Genomic DNA, 18,216 nt, shown 5'->3' with positions numbered 1-18,216 from the left:
TAGCTGCAGCAAGATGATCTTGTGCTTAATTCCTTCCAAATTAGCTTGCAGCCGTCTGACAGATTTTGGATGCGTCATTATAGAAAGTAGACTTCCTTGCTTTGCACAATAAACAGAAACAAAGTTCCCCATGCCCTGAAACACAGTTTTTTACTAATGCTCAGCTTTTCTGAGCAGGTTGACAAGGGAAGGAAGGAGGCTCAGAGCTATGTTTTCTGCCCTCGACTATCCGTGGTACATCAGATGGATGAAAAACCCGCTGCAGCGTGAGGGTCAGGCTCATCCCCGTGAAAAAGCACTAAATTTTAGGTGGCTGTCACTGGCTGGGGCACAGCGCTGGCTGCCTGTTTGGGGCTCTCTCAGCACCAGTGATACCCACATAGGAGCTCCTCAGAGTGGCATCAGGAGAGCAGAGAGGAGGAAGACGCATGACCTTGAAGAACGAAATAAAAATCCTATGGAAGAGGAAAGATGGCGCCCATAGGGACTCTGAGGGAGAGTTTCTGCTGCACGCTCAGGGTTCATTAGTTGGAAAGGGCAGAGGAGGAGAAAGGGTCCTGCTCGGGACTGAGAGATGAGCCAAATTGCTCTCAAAGTCCCTTCAGCTCTATGATGGAGAGCTGTATAATGAACAGCTACTATTCCTTACCATTTTATGATGTGCAAGAGAATCGGGATGGGTTTGATACCGTTACAGAGGCCCTGTCAAAGCCTGTAATGCCTCTCAGGTCAGCCGTGGTCCAGAGCAGCAGACGAGGTGTGGAGAGGGACTCTTGGGAGAGCTGGAGAAAGGAGTGTTTGTGTTCAGAGAAGAAATTCAGAGCATTGCTCATTCAGATGAGCCAAACGAAGGCCAAGATGTACAGCAGGGTAAAGCCCAGGGAGAAGGTTAAGGCACAGAAGAATGACAGATGGATGAATAAATTTAGTTGGGAAAGAGTTGAGATGAGAAGAAAGTTTCTGGTGTCAGAGCAGTGAGATCCAGTAGCAGGGAGCCTCTGGAAAGGTCTCGCAGAGGTGATGGCGCAGGCTGGAAGTGTTAACAACTTCTAAAGCAGAGCATTGCACTTTTATGTGCAGTCACCTACATTAGTGAAGGGCTGGATTCGGTGACCATGAGAAGTGTTTTCCAGCCTCCAGTTCCTGCATATTGGCTGGAGGGTGGTGGGCGTGCTGCTGAGCATCCCCATGACGTTAGAAAGCGTGTTGGAGGAGAGTTGCACGGAAGAAATTACACTGGGAAAGGAGAAGAGTTGCAGAAGCCTTTTGATTGGAATCATGGCATGGTTTGGGTTGGAAGGGACCTTTAGAGGTCATCTAGTCCAACCCCCTGCAGTGAGCAGGGACATCTTCAGCTGGATCGGGTTGTTCAGAGCCCTGTCCAACCTGACCTGGAATGTTCCCAGGGATGGGGCATTGACCACCTCTCTGGGCAACCTGTGCCAGGGCCTCACCACCCTCATTGTAAAAAAATTTTTCCTTACATCTAATGTAGATCTCTCCTCTTTTAGGTTAAAGCCATCACCCCTTGTCTTATCGCAACAGGCCCTGCTAAAAAGTTTGTCCCCGTCTTTCTTATAAGCCCCCTATAAGTATTGGCAGGCTGCTCTGAGGTCTCTCCAGAGTCACAGAATCACAGAATCACGGAATGGTAGGGGTTGAAAGGGACCTCTGTGGGTCACCCAGTCCAACCCCCTGCCCAAGCAGGGTCACCTACAGTAGGCTGTAGACGACCTTGTCCAGGCGGGTCTGGAATATCTCCAGAGAAGGAGACTCCACAGCCTCCCTGGGCAGCCTGGGCCAGGGCTCCGTCACCCTCAGAGGGAAGAAGTTCTTCCTCATCTTCAGCTGGAGCTTCCTCTGCTTCAGTTTGTGCCCGTTGCCCCTTGTCCTGTCACTGGGCACCACTGCAAAGAGTCTGGCCCCGTCCTCCTGACACCCACCCTGCAGATATTTAGAGGCATTTTGAAGGTCCCCTCTCAGGCTTCTCTTCTCCAGGCTGAACAAGCCCAGCTCCCTCAGCCTCTCCTCCTAGGAGAGATGCTCCAGTCCCCTCCTCATCCTCTTAGCCCTCCACTGGACTCTCTCCAGTCGCTCCTCATCTTTCTCCAGGCTGAACAGCCCCAGCTCCCTCAGCCTTTCCTCACAGCAGAGGGGTTCCAGCCCTCGGATCATTTTTGAGCCTTGTTTGGTTGATCCTTCTTCCTTCTCTTCTCCTCGCTGCTACTGCTCTGCTTGGTCTTTGCTGCTCTCACCACTGAGGACGAGCGCGATTGCTCGCCGTAATTCCCAGGCACCACGCTTGGGTTCCGCAGGACTGTTTTATGAACAGCGGAGTAAGTACTGTCCTTGGCTCTTTCCAAGATGAAAATAAACTTTGCGCTCGGTGCACGCTCCCACTCACGCGCCAGACGCCCCTGGGCTGTATTTCTGCCGTTGCCTTCGCTGTGCTCTCTCCATTACCTCCGGTAATTGAGTCGCCCGTGGGATACAGCGCCAGGGCATGCTCGGTTGCTTTGTGGGAAGAGCGTTGGGGTTCGACCCCTTTGGTGGAGGTGGGGAGAAGATGATGAAATCTGCAGTTGTCAACCAGGCAGACGGCAGCTTACATCGCTACAGCCTGCAGAATATGTATTTATCTACCTTGCACAGACGAACAAATTGTGGTTGCGATCGTTCCAGTAAATATGAGATATGAAAACAGTTTTAAGTTTCGTTTTCCTTACTGTCATCTCCTTTTTCATTGAGCAGCAGTAATTTCATAGCGTTGTTTGACTCCTGTTCGGTTTTTTCAGTGTCTTGCATTGTATTGAGTTTCTGTTGAGCATTTAAGTACAGTCGTACAGTTTTATGCCTACTGGAAAAAGCAATAATTATTTCGTTAATACCAGGGTAGAATTTGTCCATACTATACAAGAATCATGGAATGGTTTGGATTGGAAGGGACCTTAAAGACCATCTGCTTCCAACCCCCCTGCCATGAGCAGGGACATCTTCCACCAGCCCAGGTTGCTCAGAGCTCCATCCAACCTGGCCTTGAACCCTGCCAGGGAGGGGGCAGCCACAGCTTCTCTGGGCAGCCTGGGCCAGGGTTTCACCACCCTCACGGGGAAGAATTTCTTCCTAATATCTCATCTAAATCTGCCCTCTTTTAGTTTAGAGCCGTTCCCCCTTGTCCTATCACTGCACACCCTTGTGAAAAGCCCCTCTCCACTGAACATACTGGGTAAAATCTGTTTCTTAGCTTTTTTTGCTTACGTGGAACAAAAGAAGGCCCTCTCTTGTAGCAGTACTCATGGACTTAGACTTGCATCCCCATCAGACTGTTGTACCATCCCACAATAACGCTGGTTGCGTGTAATTGGGGTTTCAGTTCACCAGTGGAAAAAGCACTGGCTTATTTTGGGGTTAATTAATTGTTAATTGTGTGTGGGGTCGGCACCTGGCTCTGTTGAGAACAGATTTTTGTTTCTGGGCTGGGCCGTTGCATTTTGTCTTTCTAATAATGTATTGAAATTAGCTGTTGATCATTCAAATCGAATCTTCACAACAGTACAGTGGGAGGGTGATGTTCAGAGCCTCTGAGGGTCAGCAAGGGATCCGGTCCCCTGCTTCTCCAGGGTGGGAGAAAGCTGGCTTCCCTTTTTATTTTAATTCACATTTTACCTGAAAACTTCATTTAGCGTCCATGTAAGTGTGAAATACTCGTATTCAAAGTAAAATGGCTTCAGTAAGGCGTGTTAAGAGTAGTCCGTCTTCGGACTGCTCCTGAAGAGTAGTAGAAGAAGAGCCCATCTGCCCTTCGCCAGGTCACTGAAACCAGATCCGGAGCCAGGATCACAAACCGGGCCTCTGCTCGGCTGAATCCTCTGCTGTCCAGTTTAAAACAGGACAGTACAAGCCAGTAGACTTCCTAACGCACTTTCAGCTCCCAGAGCAACCAGCTGCCCGAGAGCATCGTCCAGAGCGGTCTAGAAGCGACTGGAAAGTGAGCAGGACCCCTTGGGAAAGAACAGAAAGGACAAAAATGGGGGAACGCAGCTTAGAGGAAACAGTGGCGAAAGAGAGAGCGGTTTGGGGGTTGGTGTTCTTTACAGTGTTACTGCATGCGGTGCTCTGAAGGTGTTACGTGGAGGTAAACTCTGGAAACACAAGTTGAACCACCAAGTCGCAGTGAGTCACAGAATCCCAGCATGGCAGGGGTTGGCAGGGACCTCTGGGGGTCACCCAGCCCAACCCCCTGCCCAAGCAGGGTCACCCAGAGCAGGCTGCACAGCACCGCGGCCAGGCGGGGCTGGAATATCTCCAGAGAAGGAGACTCCACAGCCTCCCTGGGCAGCCTGGGCCAGGGCTCCGTCACCCTCAGAGGGAAGAAGTTCTTCCTCATCTTCAGCTGGAGCTTCCTCTGCTTCAGTTTGTGCCCGTTGCCCCTTGCCCCGTCCTCCTGACCCCCACCCTGCAGATATTCAGAGGCATATCTATAGGTCCCCTCTCAACCTTCTCTTCTCCAGGCTGAACAAGCCCAGCTCCCTCAGCCTCTCCTCGTAGGAGAGATGCTCCAGCCCCCTCATCATCCTCGTAGCCCTCCGCTGGACTCTCTCCAGTAGCTCCTCATCTTTCTTGAACTGGGGAGCCCAGAACTGGACACAGGACTGCAGATGGGGCCTCCCCAGGGCAGAGCAGAGGGGGAGGAGAACCTCCCTCGCCCTGCTGCCCACACTCCTCCTCATGCACCCCAGGATCCCATTGCCCTCCTTGGCAGCCAGGGCACGCTGCTGGCTCATGGTCACCCTGTCGTCCCCCAGCACTCCCAGTCCCTCTCCACAGAGCTGCTCTCCAGCAGGGCCGCCCCAGCCTGTACTGGTGCCTGGGGTTGTTCCTCCCCAGGTGCAGGACCCTGCCCTTGCCCGGTGACCCAGCGGTGACGTGCCGGTGTTTGGGATACGCTGCTGATGGGTTTGAAGGAAAAAAAACCTCCATACTGTTATTTAGCATAAGCTGCTCCTTAGTTATTAAATTTAGGGGAGAACTACAAGGCTTGTGCAGTGCTTGGCTTTTTAATAGCTGGATTTTTATTAAGTAGATGTGTTTTTTTGCAATGAGTAGGGTTTTGATTGTTACTGACATTGGTTTTAGCTTCGCTAGCTACGCGCTGGATATTTGCCAAGCGCAGAAACGCGCTTCGTGCCCTGAAGCCTGTACGATCTGCAAACGACGGCGCTGGGGGAAGAGGGAGGGTGTCACACGCCGTCTAACACTGGTTTTTCTCCTCTGCCTTCCCTCGCTGCAGACGGTACCGAAGCCGATAGCGCTGGAGCCCTGCTTCGGGAACAAAGCAGCCGTCCTCTCCGTGTTTGTGAGGCTGCCTCGAGGACTTGGGGGTATACCACCACCGGGACAGTCAGGTGAGGAATATTGTTGTCTCCACTGGCTTGGCAGTAACTCCGTGCTCCTTCCCCAGCCTCACAGATTCGCCTGACCCTTTCAGAGTTGATCTCACAGCAATTCCTGGAGCCACACCACAGCTGAGGAGGTGCTCGGGTCGGTTTAAGCTAGCTAGCTTGGGCCCTGCCAGCTTCCGACCTGAGGTTTGATTCCATTTCTTGGGTCAGTTGATGGAGGAACAGTTGATATCTGGAGTACACTTTAATTTATGGCTGGGGATAAAGAGTTGTCTGGTCCAGACAGGTCTGCAGTAGTTACTTATGGAGGTAACTCCTCTCCCAGCCTGTTCCCCTTCATTCCCAGCTCTGTTTGTAGGGAGACGTCAAGTCCTTTCAAAGCGTCTGTGCTCTGCTCTTGGCAGCTCTGAACTGAGAAATTTTCTCCATCCGGCTTAAGGCTTTGTTGTTCCCACCTTTTGTTACTTCAACCTGATGTCAGGGCACTGAGACGTGATCTCCTGGGCAGGTGGTGATTTAACTGGGGTTTCTCCAGTGCCCGGTGAGCACGGTGAAGCAGAGGATCAATCAAGGAGCATGAGCTGGGTCCGAGATGGGGCGGTTTGGTTGTGAGCTGTGGTACAGTGGTTTCTCTGCGGATCTGCCGGGAGGAGGTTGGAGAGGTGGCGGGTGTCCGGGAAGCACACCAGAACCTCCGTGGACCTGTGCTCTCAGGGTTTATTCCAGCACATCTGCCGGTGCAGAGAAAGACACCTCTCTCAGTATTACGGGTTTCACATCCATTAATACCCACGCTTCTGATTCCCACCTTTTTCTGCTGCAGTTGCTTGCAATAAAACGTACAATATTTAAAAGCTTATTTCCGAATCGCCGCTAGAGTTTAATCTCTTAAGCCAAAACGCCTTTCTACTTTGCTTTTCTTAAGAAGAGCTCAAAAAATGATACTCATTTTGCGGCTTGGAGGGTTTCTCTCGGCAGCGGTGGAAGGGTTCGTTCCTGTGACCGTTTTGTTTCGTTGCCTCAGGTCTCGCGGTGGCCAGCGCGCTGGTGGACATTTCACAACAGATGCCAATTGCCTACAAAGAGAAATCGGGTGCAATACGAAATCGGAAACAGCAGCCCCCTGCACAGCCAGGAACCTGTATTTGATGCATGGACATCAGAAACTGTCTAGGGTTTTAAACAAAACGGAAAAGTAATACCGAGGAGGAGGAGGAAGATTTCCAAGTTGTGTGACGAGAGACTGGAAGCACTCAGAAAAACACGACTTCCTTGAACCCGACCTTTTCCCTCATCTACGTGATCGCTGGCTTGATTTGACAACTGCTCCACTTAAGTTTTACTGACACGTGGCTTCAGATTGCTCCTTTGTTTTCTTCGAGTTTAAAGTGAAATTAATTTTATTGCAGGTCCGGTAACATCCGATCGCCGCCGTTCATGGTCAGTGTAAATAGAACCGTAGTCCAATATGAATGACACTCAGGTTTATACATGGAAAGTGCTTTGTAGTTCGTGTATTTATCAAACTGTACAAAAAGAAAAAGATGCAGTGTTTACAGGTGTCAGCTCTCAACACATAAACACTACTATTAATCTTCAGAGCATCTTCATCCTTTGTTTTCATTTAATAATATATGTTTATTACCTCATTATTTAAGTGGAACTCTCTTCCTGAGACAGCATTTCTGTAGTCGCCATGGTCCGGAACACCAGGAACGCAAAGCTGGGATGGTTTAGAGGTTGATGTCGCGTGTTGCTCAGACCACGTGCGATGCCTGGAGAAGCTGGATGTTGCTTTTGAAGGACTCAGTGTTTACATAGTCTTAACCTGCTTGGAGTACACCACACACAAGTGCCTAGACTTGAACAGATCTAGGGAGTGAGGAGACTGCTACCCACGTTTCTTTTTAACCTAATTATATTCCTTTTAAACGTATGTATACACACTTCTGTATAGTCACCCAAGGCAAGCTGTGTTCTCTGTGAGATATCACTTGCAGTCAGGGGAAAATGGCATTTTCCTGACCACCAAACTACTCAACCAGGTGGAAATATCTGGAGGGAAAGTAGAGTTTCAGTATCTCGCAACAGAACTCCTGGTTTCACCGGCGCTTTTAGTAGAAGCAGTTTGTGTTCCAGGTCAGATACATTATATTTCTTCCGATTTTCTCTACCCGTTTGTCCTCTTTCCCTCTCCCTTCCCTCCTGCCATTCTTCTGGATGAGAGCTGAGCTGTGCAGGGGCTCAGAGGCATCGCTCCTCAGCAAAAAGATTCGCTCCGTCTCCTTACAGGGTGTAAAAAGCAACACTCCGCGTGCCAGATCATTTGAGGATGAAGTAAAGAGGAGCTTTAAATAAAAAGCAAGCAGAGCAGCTTCGTTTCGCCACACATTTGAGTTCTACATGAGCAGTTATTGGTATTTCCCGTTGGGCTTGAGCTCTCCTACATGTTGAAGAAGGTGGCTTGGTGGTGAGAGGAAGGGACTTGCAAAGAGCAGGCTTGGCTTCTGGGGGATGTATCAAACCAGCCGAAGCACCCTGACTACTTGGGGTCACGTTTTGAGGTTCAAGGTTGGGCTTAACCCATCGGTCTGTGCGTGCCGCTGCCCGGTGTCTCCCTGGATTTGGGAACGCGGCGCAGCACCGGGGCCAGGCGAAGCTGCGACGTTGAAGCTGGTAGGAAGACGTTACGTGAAGGTGCCGAACGAGGCGTGTAATTGTTGCTTGATCACAGTAAGGGCGCTTTCATTCGGGTCGCTGGTTTCTGGTGAGGACATCTAGGACGTATGAGGTGGAGAAGTGACCGAGGGGAGCGAAGGGAAGCGCTCGTGAATCTTCTGGCCAGGCAGCACCCTTTTCCTGAATGAAACCCAAGTAACCGCATCTCTTTTTGTGCACGTTTCGGTGAGCGGTCACATAGCAGCCACTCGTTTTTGTTTTGGGGTTTTTTTTTAACCGTGTATTTTGAAGGAGCTCTTTGGAGCGCGGCAGCATCGCCATAAAGAAGTGAATTGCTGTGCGTGTCCGGACGGCAGTGGTGGGAGACAGCCTGCTGGTTTAAAGACCCTGGTGGGTTATAATTCTGATTTAATGTGTCATTTCACAAATACAACAGGACTGCAGAAAAAATACTGTGGAAAAAAAATGCATTTTATATATATGTGTGTGTGTATGTATATATATAAAAGGCATCTGTTGCTAAACTAGAAGTTTAAATGCCCTCTGGGGAAAAGAAATTATGGGAGGGAAAGGGGTGAGCTTTGTCTTTTGGAACGAAAGGGTTTAGGCAATTGGAGTTGTAACTGATGCACAGATTACCTCAGACAGATTCATCTCCTGAAAGTATTTTCTAACTTCCTATGTGTATAGGGCTAACCTGAACCGGAGAAAGAACACTGGACGAAAATCCCTCCCCTGTTATTACTCTGCGTGTTTTCAGTCGTGGCGCACATCCCCATGTTCGGAACCGTCGTTGTCTCGCTTTTCTGACGCTTCTTTGAGAGGAGAACGGCCAACCCAACTGGAGAAAGCTCTTGGGCTTAAGTCTCCATATTCAGGACAGCTCTTAGGCAGGTGCTTGAAGTTGTTGCTTGGGTTTTTCTGAGCAGGAACAGCTTTCAGGACAGTAGGCCTGGAGGGGTGATGTATTTTTATGTTAACAAGAAGACGTAAGCGTGGGTTGGGGGTTTTTTGTCCCCCCGCGGAGAGCTGGGTTGTCTGGTCTCAGAAGCTCACAGCGGAGTGTGCCCAGGAGCGTAGCCATGAAGTTAGATGTCAGATATTGGAAAGACGAGTGAAAACGATCCAACTTGGAGGTTCAGCAGAACCAAAAAATGTAAATAGAGGAGCAAGACTTATTTATATAAAGGAAACGAAACAGCTCCTTTAGGACGTAGCCCTGCTCTGCATCTGATCTCCATCCTGATGAGGGAAAGAGAGAACGCTCATACATATCTCTGCTGCAAACAGTGTCATCCCAACTTCAAGGTAAAATAGAGATGAAGGTGGGAAGGGATGGGGGGAAGAAGAATTGCCAGTGGTTTATCACCAGGCCAATATCAAAAGTGAAGGATTTATGGGTTGATTTCTTTTGGAGGTGGCTGGGAGGGGACGGGGAAGAGCAACCTTATTTCATGGGAGAATCTGTAAATAAATGAAAAATAACACACCGATTTTGCACTTGTACATAAACTATACAGTAGCGTGCAGAACATGGAAAAGATTTAAAGTGTATATAAACCAGAAAATTATTGAATGTATTTTTGATGCATTTTAAATGATGTATGAGTTTTGTCTTAATAACTTCTTCATATGATGAGCATTCGATAACTTTCCAGAGCTTTAAAGAAACATCAAATTATATCCGTGATATCTTGCAGTATAAAGCAGGGAGGCATAACTTGACTTTTATGTATTCAAATGCATTTCACTTAAATGTATAAGCGAAGTAAAGTGCAGCTCTTCTGTTTGAAAGGGGAAAAAACCCAACGCTTGACGACAGGTAATAAATGTACTTAAAGTAGTCATTACTTGGAGGATTAAGTCAGCAGTTTAAGCCTCTACCATTAAGATTGTGCCGGTGATTTCCATTCAAAATCACTCTTTGCAAGCGTTTCTAACTGGCTGAAATTCAGCGTTCAAGGTCTCAACCCTCAGAACGTTTTTATTCTTGGAGAGTAGCCTTTTAAAAAAACTAATAAAAACTCGGAAATGTTGTAGCCCTTTTTTTTTTCTAGAAAGCGACAGTGCCATTGGATCTCCAAATAACATACATTTTTCAGGTTTGCCGTTTTCCATTCTTTTTAGCTCAGGATTTTCTCTGGGCTGTTGTAGCAGGAGTGACAGGAGACCCTGCCGCGGTGTGGGTCAAGGTGTTGGGTACGAGAAGGCTCATGGGACACAGCTTTTGAGTCATTGCCACTCTTCCTGGGCTTAAAATGCGCTGTATTGAAATTGCCAAAATAAAGCTGTACGTGATGGGGTAATGCCTGTGAGTAGCATCAAGTCGTAGCGACTGATGTACCAAAAAGTGATGGGGTGGCACCCGAAAAGCACGATGGCCCCTGATGGGAGGTACGCGCTTCTTAGGGCGGGTTTCCATACTAAATACTGCTCAGAAACATCATTTTCTCTGCCGTGAACGTTTACCAAAATGCATAGCCTCTGGGTTTATAGCACGGTTTTAAAATGGCAGCTCAGCTTGCTTAGCCCTAAATGAGCTGAAACGAGCTTTTGGTGGAATCCCCTCGCTCAGGAGGCTGGAGTAGAACTTTCACCTCTTCCCGTGACCCGCTGAAAGTCCAGCGCCGCAAAGACGAGGCTGGTTCTCCATCCTTAACAGCTCCTGAGGTTACCAATCAAATACTTGTGTTTTCCACGAGACCCTGAGTTGGGGACGGAGCATCAGCTGCGCCTCAGAACCCGCAGAACCCTTTATCCCTGCGAACAGGGGGGGATTCGCTGGCGCTGAGCTTACGAGAAAGCAAAGAGCGGCCGCTCCATGCCGGGAGCAACTTTTAAACTCCTCCATCCCGCTTGCGGCACGCTGCTGATGTCCCTTCTTTTCCCGTTTCCTTCATACCTTCATTTGGGAATATTCCAGGGGAGGGGGGGTTGGGTTTTGGGAGCCTCCGGAGGGAAGCTGGGGAGGGAGCCGCGCGTGTTTCAGATGGAGAGATGCTCGCCAGCGTTCGGGGGCAGCGGGAAGGGAGCGCTCCACCCGCGTGGCTTGTTTTCGGACACGAATTTTGGCAATTCTAGTCCAATTCGTGCTTGTTTTGTGTCGGTGGCTGCTTAAATTTGACGAGTTTCCCAGGCTAGGAATACTACAATAATGTATATGTGCTGGTTTTTTCTGCTTCTGCACCAGGGCAGGGTTTGTTCAGTTATTACTTTGTTCTAACACTACACGTGGACTATTTCTGTGCGTCTTCCAGGTACTGGAGTTCTTTAGCCATTACCTCTCCATTTATCATTGTCTCCACAAACCTCGCCAGAAGAGAGAAGAAAAAAAAACAAAAAATCGTGGAGGAGTGAAACATACGTCAGTCCATTTTTGTAAAAAAAAAAAAAAGAAAAAGGGGGGAAAAAGAAAATAAAAATAGAGTTTTGTATTACTCTGAAATTTGTGCACAATAAATGTTCTTTACACAAAGATCCTTGAATTAATTGTATTCTGGATTTTTTTTTCTTTGTTCTGTAATTATTTACGATTCTTACCTGTGTTCAGATTTGAGCTTAGTTTGTTAATATGTATAATTTAGCATTTATTGCATTCATATGTAAATAGGAGCAAGTATTGTAAACTATTTCATTGCCGGGGGTTGTGGGTGTTATACATACACACATTTAGGACTGCAGTTTTTGGTATAATTTTTTGTATTGTAAAATAACAGCTAATTTAAAGCAGGAACGAGAAAATTATTGGGAGGTCTGTGCATTTTAAATACAAATGTGAAGTACATGTATATAAATAAAAGTAAATAATGCAAATCTTTCCTCTGAAATAAAAAGTAGATGATCTGGTTAAAATTTTTTTCCCCTCACTTTTTCTTCTTTTTCCCCCCCCCTTTCTTAAAATAGGGGGAAGAAGTAACTCAAGGTGCTTTTTAAAGACTCGTGGCTGGGGTGAGGGCGAGTGATGGTGGATCTCAAGGTGTTCGTGTCTCCCGGAGCAGGCTGCGTTCACCCTGTACCGAATTCGGGAGGAGGGACAAGACGCCGCGTCCTCCACCGAAGCGCGGGGCTGGCTGCGGTGTTGGCACACTGCTTTGCCATCGTCCCCCGGACCGTCACCCTCACCTACGGCACCGTCAGTACGGGGACCAGCACTGTTCAGCGTTGTTGGTGACATGGACACTGGGATCGAGTGCACCCTCAGCAAGTTTGCCGATGACACCGAGCTGTGTGGTGTGGTCGACACGCTGGAGGGAAGGGATGGCATCCAGAGGGACCTGGACAGGCTGGAGACGTGGGCCCGTGAGAACTTCAATGAGGTTCAATAAGGCCAAGTGCAAGGTCCTGCAAATGGGTCGAGGAAATCCTAAACACGCACAGAATGGATTGAGAGCAGCCCTGAGGAGAAGGACTTAGGGGTGCTGGTTGGTGAGAAGCTCAACATGACCTGCCACTGTGTGCTCACAGCCCAGAAGGCCAACCGTGCCCTGGGCTGCATCCCTGGCAGTGTGGGCACAGGGCGAGGGAGGGGGTTCTGCCCCTCTGCCCCGCTCTGCTGAGACCCCCCCGGGAGTCCTGCGTCCAGCTCTGGAGCCCTCAGCACAGGACAGAGCTGGAGCTGTGGGAGCGGGGCCAGAGGAGGCCCCAGCAATGATGCGAGGGCTGGAACCCATCTGCTGGGAGGAAAGGCTGGGAGAGCTGGGGCTGCTCAGCCCGGGGAGGAGAAGGACAAGGGGAGACCTGAGAGCAGCTGCCAGTGCCTGGAGGGGCTGCGAGAGAGCTGGAGAGGGACTGGGACAGGGCAGGGAGTGATGGGACAAGGGTGATGGATTCAAGCTGAAAGAGGGCAGATTTAGGTTAGACATAAGAAAGAAATTCTTTACTGTTGGGGCGGTGAGGCCCCAGCCCAGGCTGCCCAGAGAAGCTGTGGCTGCCCCCTCCCTGGCAGGGTCCAAGGCCAGGTTGGACGGGGCTGGGAGCAGCCTGGGCTGGTGGAAGGGGTCCCTGCCCGTGGCAGGGGGTTGGAACTGGATGGTCTGTAAGGTCCCTTCCAACCCAAACCAGTCTCTGATTCTACGTCTTCCCCGAGATGCCTTAGGGCAGCTTTTGTCCCTGATCATCTCCACAGCTGTCTCTGAAGGGTGGTGGAAAGGAGGAGCATCCTGAAGAGCTGTCAAAGTCTTCATTGTAAAGGGGTTCATCCTCCATGCATGTCACCTAGGATGGTCAAGGCTGAAGAGGGAATTCATTTGGTCCAGCTCCTCAGTGCTGGGGTCATGAGTCCTTGCTGTCATGGTATCACTGGTCCTTCTCTGGTTCAGCAGCTGTATTACTGTCCCAAAGCTCAGGGCTTCTGAGCTTGGGTTTTAATAAGCCCAACAGAAACAGAAAATCTCAGCCTCTTCCCTTTCTTACTCTCACCGCTAGTTTTTCCACTAACCCACACCTTCCTTTGAATCAGAAGAGAACAATCTGACATCCCTGGAGACGTCCAAAGAGTTTTGCTAGTAATTTTGCCACGTCATCCGATGTTGGTGCCAGCTGGTGTTTCAGATGCGCTCAAAAGCTGGGAGAGCAACGTCGGAGGTGACCTCTCCTCTCCCACCCCTTGGAAGCCTGCGTGCAGCACACCCAGCATCCAGAAACACATTCCTGCCGAGACGCAATCCGTTGTTCTCCATTTATTTTTATGTCGCTCTTCAGCTTTCAAATTCAGCGCTGCTGAGACGAAGCAGAGTTGAACCTGGCGTTTATGAGCCATGAAGGTTTCAGTCACCGCCGTCGCCGAAGACCGTGGTGCTACTTCATCCCATGGCATTAAACTTGGATTAGAAGCCCAATTCTCAGCAATTGCTGCCGAGCTGAGCGGAGCGTGCCAGTGTGAAAGCACAGCGTGGTGTGTCCAGATTTGAAATGAAGTGGGCAGGGGGCAGTGGTTTTAAAGCTCGTTTAAGCTCATTTTGGACAGCAGGATGCAAAGTAGATGTATGGGGCCGTGTTTCAGCCCTGCTCTGATTTCTCCTCTAGTGTTGTAGCAAAGAGGTTTGCAGGGAAGGAATGGAAGAGATTGTGGAGGCTCTCCAAGGCTCTGCCTACGTCCAGGATAATGCTCTTTGCTGTGTAACCTATCATTAATGAACGTGGTTGGGTAAGGAGCCAGAGAGGTATTTGCCATGCAGCTTTTCTTTCCACAAGACTTAAATATCAAGCACCGACAGAAAGAGGGGAGGCAATTTAAAGTCTCTTTAGAAAGCAACCAATTTAACTCAACCACCCTACAGAAAGCCTGGACTTTGGGTTGCGTTGGGTGTTGTTTCTCCTTACCCAAGTAAAGGGTGGGGTTTGGGGCAACTGTTGGATGGGTTACACATCACTGGTTGGTATTAAAATCATCTGTTGGTCTGGTGGAAGCACAAACGCTTGCTTTTTTTCCCCATTAATGGGAAGAGGGGAGGAAAGAGATGTGTACAAATGAGCCAGAGCTCCACAGCTACCACAGCTTACCATTCTGGAAAAAACAATTCGTGGAAATTTTTCTGTTTCTCCTTGGGGGTTTTGGTTTCTTAACTAATTAAGTAAGCAACAAAGCAGGGGATGGAGTGACAAAATGAAAACTCGGAGACATAAGGCAAAGTGGATGGGGGGAGATGTTTTAATTAGATGACTGATGGGACCTGCTGATGATTTTGTGGGCTGGTGATGGTGCTTCAGGGCCCAGGTGTCACCATCAGGTGGGCTGAACTCCCAGTGTTCCCCATTGCAGGGGCGAGCAACACTTTCCCAAACTGTGTGTGCAACACAGGTAGCCCCAACACCCAGCGTCCCACGATCCTGGGACACCAATCTTCACTCTGTGGCCAATACTGAGGTCAGGTCCATGATGTCCTTGGCCGGCTGTTTTCTCCGTGGTGGGTCCAGAGACTCAGTGACAAGCTCGGGTTTAGGGAGCTGCGCTAGGGAGATCTTTGGGGAAATAAGATCTGCCCCCAAACAAAAGAGCAAGATCAAACGGTTCAAACCACCTTGAGATGACTGATCGGACCCTTCCTCTCCCCTCCTCTGCCCTGTGTTCTTGGGTCCCCACTCAGACCTTCTCATGCATGTCCCAGAAGCCACATCTGCGGGGAATTTAGCCATAAAACACTGCCAGAATTGCCTCTGACTGGCTCTGACAGGGAGGATCACCACTTGCTTCTCTTTATTACCCTGCCTCTGGCGAGAAGCCCGGGGTGCAGCTCTGCATGCACATAGTTTGCAGCACCAGGGCTGTTTTGGATCTCACCCCACTGGTGGTCACCAGCGATGCCGCGGGAGGGTGGGATTTAATCTCTCCTGGTCCTCCCACTAGCTCCTGAATTTAGTTTGGAAGCAGAGGTTTAGCGGGGAGGTCTGGGTGGTGACAGCTGATCACGAAGCGCCGTCGTGATGGGGAATTAAAGCAAAGCATGGAGATAACTCCAGTGTCTGCATTTCTCCATCCGTCCCACCGGCAGCTCGCTGACGGTTTTATCAGCTCTGCAGCCACAGCGTGCCTCCGACAGCGTGACTGGCAGTATTTCCATTGACACGTTCCCTGGGATCCCTGCTCCTGACAGAAATCATTTCCACTTCTCCTTAGAAAAAAAAAAAAGGGGGGAAGGGGGGGAAAAAGCGCTTTGAACATTTTTCATGTCAGACCTCATTCTGCAGCGCTTCCCTTTGGCTAACATCCGTCATTTCCGCACTTGGTGCAGAAAGACGACGTTTTAATAACCCAGGCGAGATGCATCCACCCCTATCAGCACATTAGCACCGTTTGCATGGAGATAACGGATGGTAAATTGTTGTTTCTGCTTTAAACGTCCCCTCGCAGCGGTTGTACGTCAGCAGCAGAATTTTGCTTGTGCTGTGTCTACAGTCACAGCGCGATGAGGGATCGCTGGTCCCCGTCGGGTCCTGCCTGCGGGTGTCTCCTCCGAACCTCCAGAGATGCCCCAGGCTCATCTCTGTCCTGGGGGCTACAGAGGTTGTGGGACCTTTTCTCTGGGAATTGGGGAAAATCACTTCATCTGCCCTTGCTTCAGCATTTTCCCTGTCTGATGTCCTTGGCTGGAGAAGGAAGTGGGGCTCAGTTTTGTTTTGGGCACAGGCAGTGCCCCCAGAAACCATACCCAGCCCCAGAGACGTGATAGAAGTGAGGGTCAGGCAAAGCCCCTGCTAGCTATTACAGAATCATAGAATGGTTTGGGTTGGAAGGGACCTTAAAGATCATCTAGTTCCAGCCCCCCTGCCATGAGCAGGGACATCTTCCACCAGCCCATGTTGCTCAGAGCTCCATCCAACCTGGCCTTGAACCCTGCCAGGGAGGGGGCAGCCACAGCTTCTCTGGGCAACCTGGGCCAGTGTTTCACCACCCTCATTAGTGGTGCTCCTGCTCCAAAGCCTCTTCACCCTCAATTTAGGGTGATTTCCAGGCTTGCATGAAGCCAGTTGCTACGACCTAGCGGAGGGATGTCCTGACCAGCCCTTCGCCCCGTATCGATCAAACCACCACACGCCGTCCCGGCGCGTAACCCACCAGTCTAGACCCTGTGACCACAGGAGTCCCCTGGTCTCCTTCCAGGCCAGGTCCCCCCCAAAAACCAGCGTCCACTGGCAACCTGCATCCCCGTCTGGCCCTGGACTGACCCCCACCATGTCTTTGGGTGCTGACCTTGGTTGAGCAGCCACCTGCCGAGAAGAGAGGACAATACATCAAACCAACATTTTCACACCACTGATCAGGTTCAACAGGCTGGAACCTTCCCAGGAAACTTTCTTTGTGTCGACAAAATCCCAGCAGCCGAAACAGCCTTCACATTGTGGGGAAGGAAACAGCTTTGACGAGGGTCCCGAGTCGGGTCCTGACCCTCAGGCTTTGCTCCCCCTCTCCATCCTCAGCTGCTTCATGCATGCATGAAGACACGTGTGATTTTGGGGAGGAAAAAATGCAACGTTTCTAGCTTCAACCTTCAACTCGCTTTGTGTTTCAGAACCGACTTGAATTTCACTTGGTATTTTTGTATAAATTTTATATACATTTGTTTTCTAGAAAATCTTTTTCACCCAAAATTGGCAAGAAAACATTCAATTTGCCTCTAATCAATTTCTCTCTTTCTTTCTTTTTTTTTTTTTGAAGTTGCCAACTCACAGATGTTCGTGGCGCAAACAGAAGTCTCCCTGGCTGGCATGAACCGCCACCCTCCCTCCCCCTCCATCTCCCCTCCTCCTGTGCCCTGTGGGAGGGTGCAGCACCAACCATCCCCAGTTATTTCCACCCACCCGGGTTACTCGGTGGCATCTCCACATTAGTGGCTCCACGTGCCCCTAATTGCGGGCAATGCCTCCCTCCTCCTGTGCTGGCACCAGCTTTGAGCTAAATCTTCCCCAGATCACAGAATCACAGAATGGTGAGGGTTGGAAGGGACCTCTGTGGGTCACCCAGTCCAACCCCCTGCCCAAGCAGGGTCACCCAGAGCAGGCTGCACAGCACCGCGGCCAGGCGGGTCTGTAATATCTCCAGAGAAGGAGACTCCACAGCCTCCCTGGGCAGCCTGGGCCAGGGCTCCGTCACCCTCAGAGGGAAGAAGTTCTTCCTCATGTTCAGCTGGAGCTTCCTCTGCTTCGGTTTGTGCCCGTTGCCCCTTGTCCTGTCGCTGGGCACCACTGGAAAGAGTCTGGCCCCGTCCTCCTGACCCCCACCCTGCAGATATTTAGAGGCATTTCGAAGGTCCCCTCTCAGCCTTCTCTTCTCCAGGCTGAACAAGCCCAGCTCCCTCAGCCTCTCCTCATAGGAGAGATGCTCCAGTCCCCTCATCGTTCCCAAAGCTTTGTGTGCTTCACCCCTGTGTGCAGCACAAGCAGCCCCAGGACTCGCATGGGTCCTTGTCACCTTCCCGGGTGGCACTGACCTCTTTCCATCTCAGCAGAGTTGGTTTTTCACCTGCTGCTCCTCCTTGCAGCAGATCAGAGCTGGGCTTCCAGCCAAGCATGGGGCATTTGAGCCCCACACCTCTGCCATCCCCCCCCAAAAAAAGATCCCCACCAGCCGGGACACGCGGGCACGGACAGCCTGGCATCGCAGAGAAGAGCAAGAGGGTCAGGAAAATGCATGTGTGCT

The 18,216-nt window shown here is 50.2% G+C and overlaps 1 protein-coding gene across 1 annotated transcript in view; it reads left to right on the top strand.

The window, feature by feature from the left end:
• ATRN (attractin) overlaps positions 1 to 11,933 on the top strand; it is a 187,386-nt gene extending 175,453 nt beyond the window's left edge. The window contains exons 28-29 of the mRNA XM_075420254.1: positions 5,291 to 5,405; positions 6,427 to 11,933. Coding sequence (XP_075276369.1) covers positions 5,291 to 5,405; positions 6,427 to 6,551 — 240 coding nt within the window. The 3' untranslated portion in view covers positions 6,552 to 11,933. The remainder of the gene's footprint in view (positions 1 to 5,290; positions 5,406 to 6,426) is intronic.
• The last annotated feature ends 6,283 nt before the right edge of the window (positions 11,934 to 18,216 follow it).

The sequence above is a fragment of the Opisthocomus hoazin genome, chromosome 5 (assembly GCF_030867145.1).
Source record: "Opisthocomus hoazin isolate bOpiHoa1 chromosome 5, bOpiHoa1.hap1, whole genome shotgun sequence".
Taxonomy (NCBI): Eukaryota; Metazoa; Chordata; class Aves; order Opisthocomiformes; family Opisthocomidae; genus Opisthocomus; species Opisthocomus hoazin.
The sequence above is the reverse complement of the archived record's forward strand: the minus strand, read 5'-3'. Positions and strand labels throughout refer to the sequence as shown.